This window comes from Penaeus vannamei, chromosome 23 (assembly GCF_042767895.1).
Source record: "Penaeus vannamei isolate JL-2024 chromosome 23, ASM4276789v1, whole genome shotgun sequence".
Classification (NCBI taxonomy): domain Eukaryota; kingdom Metazoa; phylum Arthropoda; class Malacostraca; order Decapoda; family Penaeidae; genus Penaeus; species Penaeus vannamei.
In genome coordinates, this window is record NC_091571.1 from 5,952,564 (window position 1) to 5,962,563 (window position 10,000).

Consider the following 10,000-nt stretch of genomic DNA (forward strand, 5'->3'; position numbering starts at 1 on the left):
AAAAGACCATAAAAATATCCATTATTCTGTTTGTTCTTATAACATTCATTTTCTTAAAGACACACGATATCTTTCTGTGCGTGTTTTAAAACCCGAATTTTTCTAAAAAATACCTTCTACTCTACTCTGTCTTTCTATCTTTTTTCTATCATAGTTCAAAATTCATGCTCCATCTCGCCCCGGTTCTTATCGACGAGAACCACGGCCCAGTAGATCAAGCAGAAGAACACAAGCAGGAGGGCGTAGACGATTCGAGCGACGACGAGAGCAGGGAAGCGACGTCGAGGCTTGTTGGCGAGGTCGATCTCCTTGACCCTCGGCGAAGCGCGCACGCGTCGAGGCCAGCTCATCTCGACGTCGATGGCCACGTGGAATATCACCTGTTGGGGAGAGGGCCGGCTGGGTTATGGGGGTGTAGGGTGGTGATGGTATGGGTTGGGGGTTTGTCTTGGGGGGAGGGGGTGGTACTGGTATTGGTTAAGAATTCGTTGTCTTGCAAAAATGAGTAAGATATTGTCATTAGTTTATGATGTGATGTCTCCCCCATCCCACCCAAAGAAATGAATTGTGAAAAATGAGCCAAAGAAATGAATAGTGAAGAATGAGTGCTTTTCCTGTCGAATCTTTAGTTCATTTTCAAACAGCATAACTAGAATCAAGAAAATTCTCCATTCTACTATTATACCATGAAGATCTCCCTCTTCCCCTTCCTCAAACACAACCGACCTGCGAGAATATGAACGTAATCGCGAAGAAGCACCAGACATCAACCGCCTTGGTGTACGAGGTCCTGGGCAGGCCATCCGAGATCTGCTGGTAGAGGGCGTAGAGAACGAGCAACGTCGTGATGGCCATCATGACCCTCAGATCCCGATTGTCCCGCTTGCAGAAGAGGGACGCGTAACTAATGAGCATGAGCATGATGGTGGGCAGGTAGGCCGACGTCAGGTAGTACCAGTAGCGACGGTAGAAGATCATGCCGACGACCGCCACGCTGTACTCGTCCTCCTCCCGCCGCTGTATCGTCATGTCTCCCACTTCGTATTCTGTTAGCAGTCTCTGCGAAGGTGCGTTCGTGTTTGAGGGATTTTTTTGAAAGGTATTAGTTAAGTTTGACTTGTAGCGATTGGGTGATTTTTTTTTTTTTTTTTTTTTTTTTTTTACTTTGATTGTAATGGTTCTCTGACTGTACAAACAATAGATCTTTCAAACCTGCATTGTCATGGAATACGAAATGAAGAAGCAATGATCTTAGAAGGAGAAAAAGGACGTTCCATAAGGACTCGTACCTCCCCAAGATACTGGACTGTCAGGTTGCTCCACCGTAGGAATTCCTCGCGGGCGGAGGTGATTCTGATCAACAGCTTGCAATGCTGAGTGTCGAAGGGGAAATTCTGGAGGTCCATCGCGCACGAAAAGGGGGCGTTGATCTTCTGGGTAAGGCGCAGAGGGTTCTTTGAGCCTTCGTATATTTCATCTGGAAATTAGAATGCATTGCGCTAAGAAAATATTCACAGAAAGATGCTTTCTGTTCTTGAAATCCTTGGTAACTAAAACTAGGGTCACACTAGTCTAAATCAGCTGACCAATAAAAAGCTGCAGCTGGTCAGACTTCGACGAGGCTGTCTAGCGATCCCAGGTCAGAGACGACTAGTGTGACCTTAATATAATCATCATCAGAAAAATCATTATAATCATCTTTAATATAATCGTTATCAAAACTGAGTCAATAAGAGGATATCTAATTACCCAAAACTCGCTTCATCCCAAGTAATTCAATTAGCTGCCTTGTTTCCGTGCAATTAGTTGTGTACATTCAACACGACCACTTTGCTTAATAACGAGTGACTCACCTCCAGGGTAATGGACAATTTTCATCAACACCTTTGCATGGGAAGTGCATGCTTTCAGCCAATTTATCTGTCTCATTTTACATAACACTAACAAGCAATTGGCTAGTGTTAATGGTGCATTGTATAGAACGGAAGAACCACTTATCTCTTATACAAAGGTTAACAACCTATTCTACTGGAAGTTCAATTTGGTGAATTGAAAAATGGATGAATTCGTTCAGCCATTCTGTATGTTTGTATATACTTTTTTTTGTATGCCAGTTTAGTTTGCAGAAAGAAAAATGCATATCTGTATTAATTTTAAATTTGATGAACAATGCAATAAATGTATATATATATATATATATATATATATATATATATATATATATATATATATTTATATACATATATATATATATATATATATATATGTGTGTGTGTGTGTGTGTGTGTGTGTGTGTGTGTGTGTGTGTGTGTGTGTGTGTGTGTGTGTGTGTGTGTGAATACTCTTAAAGACACAGTACTTGTATGAGGAATAACTTTTGCCTCTTGACGCATACAAGAAGTTACATTTCACCTTAACTAAAGAATTTTGTCCAAACATAAAAATACCAAATATAGTTAAAGAAGATAATCATAATCGAAATGTCATATAAATATCTTACATGTTATACCTTCCAATTTTAAGTTTACTGACTTTTTGTAAAGATTGATTGATCTCCGAATAGACAGATAAATAGACGGCTAGAGCAGAGACGATTATCAGTATTTTCTTCGCCTTACTGAATTTTTAAAAGAATATTTGTTATTTCATTCCCCTCTGTCTCTCTCCCTCTCTTTCTTTCCCCCTCTCCTTCTCCCCCTCTCTCTCTCCCTCTCCTCTCCTCTCGCTCCACCCTTTTCTCTCTCTCATTCTCTTACTCTCCCACTCTTCCTCTAATCCTCTGTCCCTCTTTTCCTCAATCTCTCTCCCTCCCTCCTTCCTTCCCTTCTCCGTCCCATCTTCCCTTCCTCCCTCCCTCTCTCGCATTCTCCCTCTATCCTTCCTCCCTCTCTCACATTCTCCCTCTATCCTTCCTTCCCTCTCTCCCCCTTTCCCTTTCTCCCCCTCCTACCTATCCCTCTCACTCCCTCTTTCCTTCCTTCCCTTTCTCCTCCCTCCCTCTCTCCTTCCCTCATTCCCTCCCTCCCTCCCTCCCTCCTTCCCTCCTTCCCCCCCTCCCTCCCTCCCTCCTTCCCTCCCTCCCTCCCTCCCTCCCTCCCTCCCTCCTTCCTTCCTTCCCTCCCTCCTTCCCTCCCTCCCTCCCTCACCATGGGCGATCCTTGAAGGGTCATCCTCCTCGGGCGATGAGGAACGGGCCACAGTGAGGACCTCCTGCGTCCCTCCCTCCCTCCCTCCTTCCCTCCCTCCCTCCCTCCCTCCCTCCCTCCCTCCCTCCCTCACCATGGGCGATCCTCGAAGGGTCATCCTCCTCGAGCGATGAGGAACGTGCCACAGTGAGGACCTCCTGCGTCCCTCCCTCCCTCCCTCCTTCCCTCCCTCCCTCCCTCTCCCTCTCCCTCCCTCCCTCCCTCCCTCCCTCCCTCCTTCCCCTCCTCCTTCCCTCCCTCCCTCACCATGGGCGATCCTTGAAGGGTCATCCTCCTCGGGCGATGAGGAGCGGGCCACAGTGAGGACCTCCTGCGTCCCTCCCTCCCTCCCTCCTTCCCTCCCTCCCTGCCTCCTTCCCTCCCTCCCTCCCTCCTTCCCTCCCTCTTTCCCTCTCCTACCTCTCCCTCTCCCTCCCTCCTTCCCTCCCTCACCATGGGCGATCCTTGAAGGGTCATCCTCCTCGGGCGATGAGGAGCGGGCCACAGTGAGGACCTCCTGCGTCCCTCCCTCCCTCCCTCCTTCCCTCTCTCCTTCCTTCCCTCCCTCCCTCCCTCCCTCCTTCCCTCCCTCCCTCCCTCCCTCCTTCCCTCCCTCCCTCTCCCTCCCTCCCTCACCATGGGCGATCCTCGAAGGGTCATCCTCCTCGGGCGATGAGGACCGGGCCACAGTGAGGACCTCCTGCGTCTTGTAGATCCTCGGGAAATCCGCGTTCACGAATTCCACTGTCGGAGTCCACACCGAGGTCGGCTGTCGGGTCCGGGGGGGTGGGGGGTGGGGGAGAAAGGGGTCACGGTATCAGGTTCTGGGGTTTTTAAACGAGGGGTTTCGTGTGTTCTGGGGTTTCTAAACGAGGGGTTTCGTGTGTTCTGGGGTTTCTAAACGAGGGGTTTCGTGTGTTCTGGGGTTTCTAAACGAGGGGTTTCGTGTGTTATGGGGTTTCTAAACGAGGGGTTTCGTGTGTTGTGGGGTTTCTAAACGAGGGGTTTCGTGTGGTCTCTGTTTTGCACTTTGTGTGTGTGTGTGCTGATGTGTTGATGGTTTAAGCCTTTGACATATATTTATTTTGAAAGCATGGGGGAGGTTTTTTATTTATCTATTATCATTAGTGTTTTTTTTATTGGCATTGTCTTTGCTGTACTTATTACTACTACTGTTATTATCATTACCATAATTACCATCAGCCATCATCATCTAAAATACTAATCTAACATAGTAAAAGAAAAAACAGGAATATGAACAATTCGTCACTCACATCCATGTAGTTGAGGTCAACGAGAGGCTTCAGGTTCTGGTAGCGGACGCGGAGGTCATGCCAGGAGATGGTCGTCGAGAAGTCCACCGTCAGTTTCATGTCCCGGATGTCCACCTGTTGGGAGGGAAAATAGGGGGGAGGGGTGGATTGGGATGACGTTTTTTTTTTTTTTTTTTTTTTGGGGGGGGGAGAGGGATAGGAAGGGTGAGGGAGAGAAGAAGGTAGAGAAAGAGAGAGAGGGGTGGGGGGAAGGGTGAGGGAGGGAGGGGGAGAGAGAGAGGAAGGCAGAAAGAGAGAGGGTGAACGAGAGAGTGAGTGAGTGAGCGAAAGAGAGAAGGGGAGAAAGGAAGGAAGAGGGAGAAAATGAGAGATAAAAGAGAAAGAGAGAAAGTAAGTGAAAGAAAAAGAGAGGAGGAACAATGCAATGCACGCAGGAAAAAAATGAAATATCACCAACATCACATACAGTACAAAGAATATCTCACCCCTCCCTCCCCCCCCCTCCCCCCGGCTCCCTTACCTTCCCCTCCCCTACGTACCCTCCACACGCACCTACCTGCGAGAATCCCTGTATCCTGACGGTGATATTCAGACCCAGAGGACCCGGCTCGACTCCCGGCGGAGGAAGAGCAGGCAAGTAATCCTGCGGCAGAAGTAATTTCTCGCATCCTTTCTCGTCAGAATTATCGGGGCAGTTGACACGCAAATCGCACCTCTCTGTCAGGTTAACACAAGCCCCATCCTCGCAGGTGAACTCCCAAGGATAACAAGCGGAGAGGGCAAGGGCGTGGAGGGATCCTGAAGGAGGGAAGTGCAGGAGAAATGAGAATTGGGTTGTTGACTGGTTACTCGAAAGGGTTGTGGTCCGGCTGGGGAGAAATGGGAAGGGGCGTGTGGTTGTCTTCTCATTCCTGGGATATTGAGACTGTTGTTGTTGGTGTTGCTGCTGTCAGGGCTGTTGCTATTACCTTTATTAGTGTTGTTTCTATTATTGTTATCATTATTGCTATTATCATTATTATTATTATTACTCTTACTTTTACTATTACTATTATTATTATCGTTCATTATTATCATTATCATCAGTATCATTATGATCACTCTCATCATGGTTGCTATTACCATTATTATTGGCATTGTTATAATAAATGCCATCATTATGATTGTTACTATTATTATTACCATTATTACTATTATTAACATTATTGCCATTATTTCATCCTTATTACTATTGTCACTATCATTACCATTATCATCATTGTTGTCATTTTCATCATTGTTATTAATGTTTATATCATTATTATTACTATTGTTGTTTTACATTATGTTCTGTAAAGATATATACTTTTTGCGATTTTGAAAAAAAAGAAATGCAATGCCCATCAACTGGTAGCATTTCACTGAACCAATAAATATCCGATTTCTTACCATCTTTACCAGTAACCAAACCAATAACCATTAGTCTATCAAAATAACCCATTATCTGTACAAAAAACAACATTACAACACAGATAATGAATCATATCATCATTATCACAAACATCATCATTATTACCACTTACGTACCTTTAGGCTTCTCACAAATATCGTAGTTGGTGGTTGTAGTCCAGTTGTGAGTCCCGAATGGCAGTCCCCCGTTGTAAGTGAAATAGGAAGCGACCGTTTCCCTTGTCCACATGTTGATGAGACTCCAGGTCGAGTTCTTGTCGTAGAAGATGTAGTATTTAGTGAAGCCCCTGCAATTTTTGGGTGTTTTTGTGTCGTTTTAGTAAGTGTGTCATTATCGTTATTGGGTAGTTATTTTTTGTATGGTTATATGATTATTGTTATTGTTATTGTAGGTTCGTTATCATTATCGTTATTGTTATTAGGATTAGGATTAGTATTAATATTAGCTATTACTAACGAAGAACAAAACAACTTGTCCAGTGTCTTGACGACAGAATAACAAATAACCATTGATCTTAATTTAACCCCCCACCCCATACCCCCGATCCTTTTACATATTCATATACGAGCCAGCACAAATTGGGTGCAATAAAAAAACAGATGATTGAGGACCCAAAATATCTTCAAAGAAAACGGAGAATCAAGGGCTGATTCATACGAACAAAGAAAACTAAAATTTGAGGGCTAACTCACTTAAAATTTGGTCTTTCGCCTTGGACTCGTTCTATCCTGAACCAAGCTCCCTTCTCGTCATCTTCACAGAGACCTCGCATCTTCAGCACGACTGGCTCGAGCTCCTGACAGGTTACACAGAAGTGGTAGGTGTTCCCGCACGACATGTCATCCCACACTTCACGATAGGGAGGAACCAGCATGGCTGAACAGTCCTTGCTCGAAGTGCGACCTGCACCTTCGAAGTTTGTGTAGTTCAGAGGAACGTTCTGGGTGAATATGGGGGGAGGGGAGAAGTGAAATGATTTTGTACTTCTACTACTACAACTACTTCTACTATTTCTACTTCTACTACTACTTCTACTAAAACTATTTCTATAACTATTATGACTATTACTTTTACTACTACTGATGCTACTACTATTATTGCTACTATTACTACTACCACTAATATTATTGCTGCTATTACTACTAACACTACTATTATTACTACAGCTACAACTGTTGATACAACCACTGCTATTACTACAACCAATGCTACTACAACAACCACTACTATTACTATAACCACTACTACTACTACTACACCCACTATCACTATAACAACTTAACAAGCTATCCTAACTGCAACACCATGGTTAAAAATAACAAAGACTTCTCACAACGAATCCTCACCTTTTCATCCATCCACAGTCCCTCTTCCACCTCGTCCTTGGCACCGAGCCAGAAAAAGCCCTTGTTGTGGTTGGGTGGTTGGCACTGCTCAGCCAGGCCCTCGATTGCTTCGTACAGCACCTGGTTTTCCTCTGGGTTCTCAGGAATCGTCATCCGGGTCTTGAGATGGCGGCAGAAGTTCCACGCGTCTTGGAATGGCATCCGCTTCCCGAAGACCGCAAAATCGAATCTGGAAAGCGGATTTTGTTGGTTTGTTTGTCTGTTTATCTTTGTCTGTCTGTGTGTTTCTCTTATTCTCTCTCTTTCTCATTCTCTCTCTCACTCTCTCTTTCTCTCTCTCTCTCTCTCTCTCTCTCTCTCTCTCTCTCTCTCTCTCTCTCTCTCTCTCTCTCTCTCTCTCTCTCTCTCTCTCTCTCTCTCTCTCTCGTTTTAGATTGTTGAGTACTGAGAATATTAGCACTGGAGACATTTTGTTGATTCACTGTATCACAAAACACACACACACACACACACACACACACACACACACACACACACACACACACACACACACACACACACACACACATATATATATATATATATATATATATATATATATATATATATATATATATATATATATATGCATATGCATATATTTATATGCGTGTGTGTGTGTGACCGCGTTTGAATCAGTCTGTGTCTGTTTTATAGAACACTAACAAACCTCTGAGGATTGCAGTAGTCAGAGGGCTGCACCTCCACCACCTTCACCAGCCCCTCGGAGGCAGCCACTGGGTTGATTTGCCACGAAGACGCGCTCCAGGCCACCAGGTCCCCCTCGGGCACACCGCCGGAGCAGTTCGCAAGGGCGTGCACCTCCTCCAGGCTCAGCGCTCGGGAGTACAGGCTGAAAGAATACGGTTATCAGAGGCCATGTTGTTATATTTGTGTTGTTGCTTATGCTGGTATTATTTCGTTTTGTAATGATCAGTTTGCAGCTGGGGTTTGTTATTAATTATGCTGTGATCTTTATTATGATTGACGTTGTCTCTGCTGCTGTTGTTACTCTTAATATTATTACCATAGTCATCAATATTATTATTTCCCTACTATTATTATTGTTACTACCACTGCTACCGTTACTATTCCTATCGCTACAACCACTCCCACAACTATTACTACTGCAATTAGAACAACAACAGTACCTACTACAAGCTACTACGACTACTACGACTACTAATGAGCGTGCGTGTGTCTCCCTGCACTCACTTGAAGGCGGTGACGACCCCGGAGAAGGACTGCTCAGCCTGGAAACCTCCGCCGACCATGTCCGTCTCTTGGCCCAGTACGAGGGATCCGTTGGTGAGGATGTTTCTGTCTTTCATTTTCTCACCGCTCGCCTGGCTGTGAGGAAAGGGTGGGAGTGAGGGTGGAGGGGGGGAGTGTGCTTTTTTCTTGTTTGTTTGATTGTTTGTTTTTGTTAGTGGGAGTGTTTTTTCTTGTTTGTTTGTTTTGTTAGTGTGTTTTCTTTTATTTATTTTTTTTCATCTTTTCATTTGTTTTTTTCTCTGTCTTTCTTTCTCTCTCTCTCTCTCTCTCTCTCTCTCTCTCTCTCTCTCTCTCTCTCTCTCTCTCTCTCTCTCTCTCTCTCTCTCTCTCTCTCTCTCTCTCTCTTTCTCTCTCTCTCTCTCTCTCTCTCTTTCTCTCTCTCTCTCTTTCTCTCTCTCTCTTCTCTCTCTCTCTCTCTCTCTCTCTCTCTCTCTCTCTCTCTCTCTCTCTCTCTCTCTCTCTCTCTCTCTCTCTCTCTCTCTCTCTCTCTCTCTCTCTCTCTCTCTCTCTCTTGCCCCTTCGCTCCCAGTCTCTCTCTCTCTCTCTCTCTCTCTCTGTATGTATGCATGTACGTACGTATGTGTGTATTACCCTGCAAGCCTCCATACCGCCACCGTTCCCTTACCCATTCAGATACACTGTTCCTTCCCCTGCCTTGGTATCGGCCGAAATGCACATGTGGTACCATCGTCTAGGGAAGATCAGTGTCTGGCTTTGTTCTGGGCTGTAGATGTAGTTTCCTCCGAGCACACCAAAGACACGGTCGGGCTCTGCAAAAAAAAAATGAATGAAAGCTTTCTCGATACAGAGTTTGTGTTATTTGTGATTTGAGGGCAGTGGATATACAGTCACACTTACATATATACATGCACACACACACGTACATATATATGTGTGTGTGTGTGTGTGTGTGTGTGTGTGTGTGTGTGTGTGTGTGTGTGTTGTGAAGGTGGGTGCTAAGAATCACATGAGATTGAGCTGCATATTTCTCTGTTTTATATACTAAAACATTACCAGCCGTTGCGTGTTCTTCATAAAATTGAAAGCAATTTCTTCTTGACGAACACCAAACCCAACAAAAAATGGCTTTTAATATTTCATTTACTTCGCTAGTTGTTCCTCACAATCACCACATAATGTCTTTATTAATAAAAAGGAAAATAATCACTAAAGTTATCATTCTTTTATTTTAGCATTATCAATACCATTATCTTTATCATCATGGTTGTTGTCGTTGTCAGTATTGTTATCAATATACCCTTCATACTTATCCTTTTCATTGCATTATTATCAACATCATCCTTATCAGTAATGACAGTGGCGGTAGTACTATCTATGCTAATATCTTTTTTATTGTTATCCTTTGTTTTTCATTTTCATAATAAAGATTAATGTTATAACAGCTGTTGCTGCAGTTTTTTATTGTTATTG

At 44.2% G+C, this 10,000-nt stretch overlaps 1 protein-coding gene across 4 annotated transcripts in view; it reads right to left on the reverse strand.

The window, feature by feature from the left end:
* LOC113804604 (uncharacterized) overlaps positions 1-10,000 on the reverse strand; it is a 46,331-nt gene that overhangs the window by 135 nt on the left and 36,196 nt on the right. The window contains exons 4-16 of one of the 4 annotated variants that reach the window (XM_070137619.1): positions 9,195-9,339; positions 8,510-8,644; positions 7,965-8,147; positions 7,256-7,484; positions 6,602-6,849; positions 6,026-6,195; positions 5,016-5,257; positions 4,460-4,573; positions 3,883-3,954; positions 3,147-3,207; positions 1,290-1,477; positions 727-1,059; positions 1-380 (exon numbers count right to left, since the gene is read on the reverse strand). The exon at positions 1-380 is cut by the window's left edge and continues 135 nt beyond it. In XM_070137619.1, coding sequence (XP_069993720.1) covers positions 156-380; positions 727-1,059; positions 1,290-1,477; positions 3,147-3,207; positions 3,883-3,954; positions 4,460-4,573; positions 5,016-5,257; positions 6,026-6,195; positions 6,602-6,849; positions 7,256-7,484; positions 7,965-8,147; positions 8,510-8,644; positions 9,195-9,339 — 2,345 coding nt within the window. In that variant the 3' untranslated portion in view covers positions 1-155. Of the gene's footprint in view, positions 381-726; positions 1,060-1,289; positions 1,478-3,146; positions 3,208-3,452; positions 3,514-3,638; positions 3,700-3,821; positions 3,955-4,459; positions 4,574-5,015; positions 5,258-6,025; positions 6,196-6,601; positions 6,850-7,255; positions 7,485-7,964; positions 8,148-8,509; positions 8,645-9,194; positions 9,340-10,000 lie in introns of all 4 variants that reach the window. The other 3 variants (XM_070137617.1, XM_070137618.1, XM_070137616.1) reach the window with 3 other exon arrangements.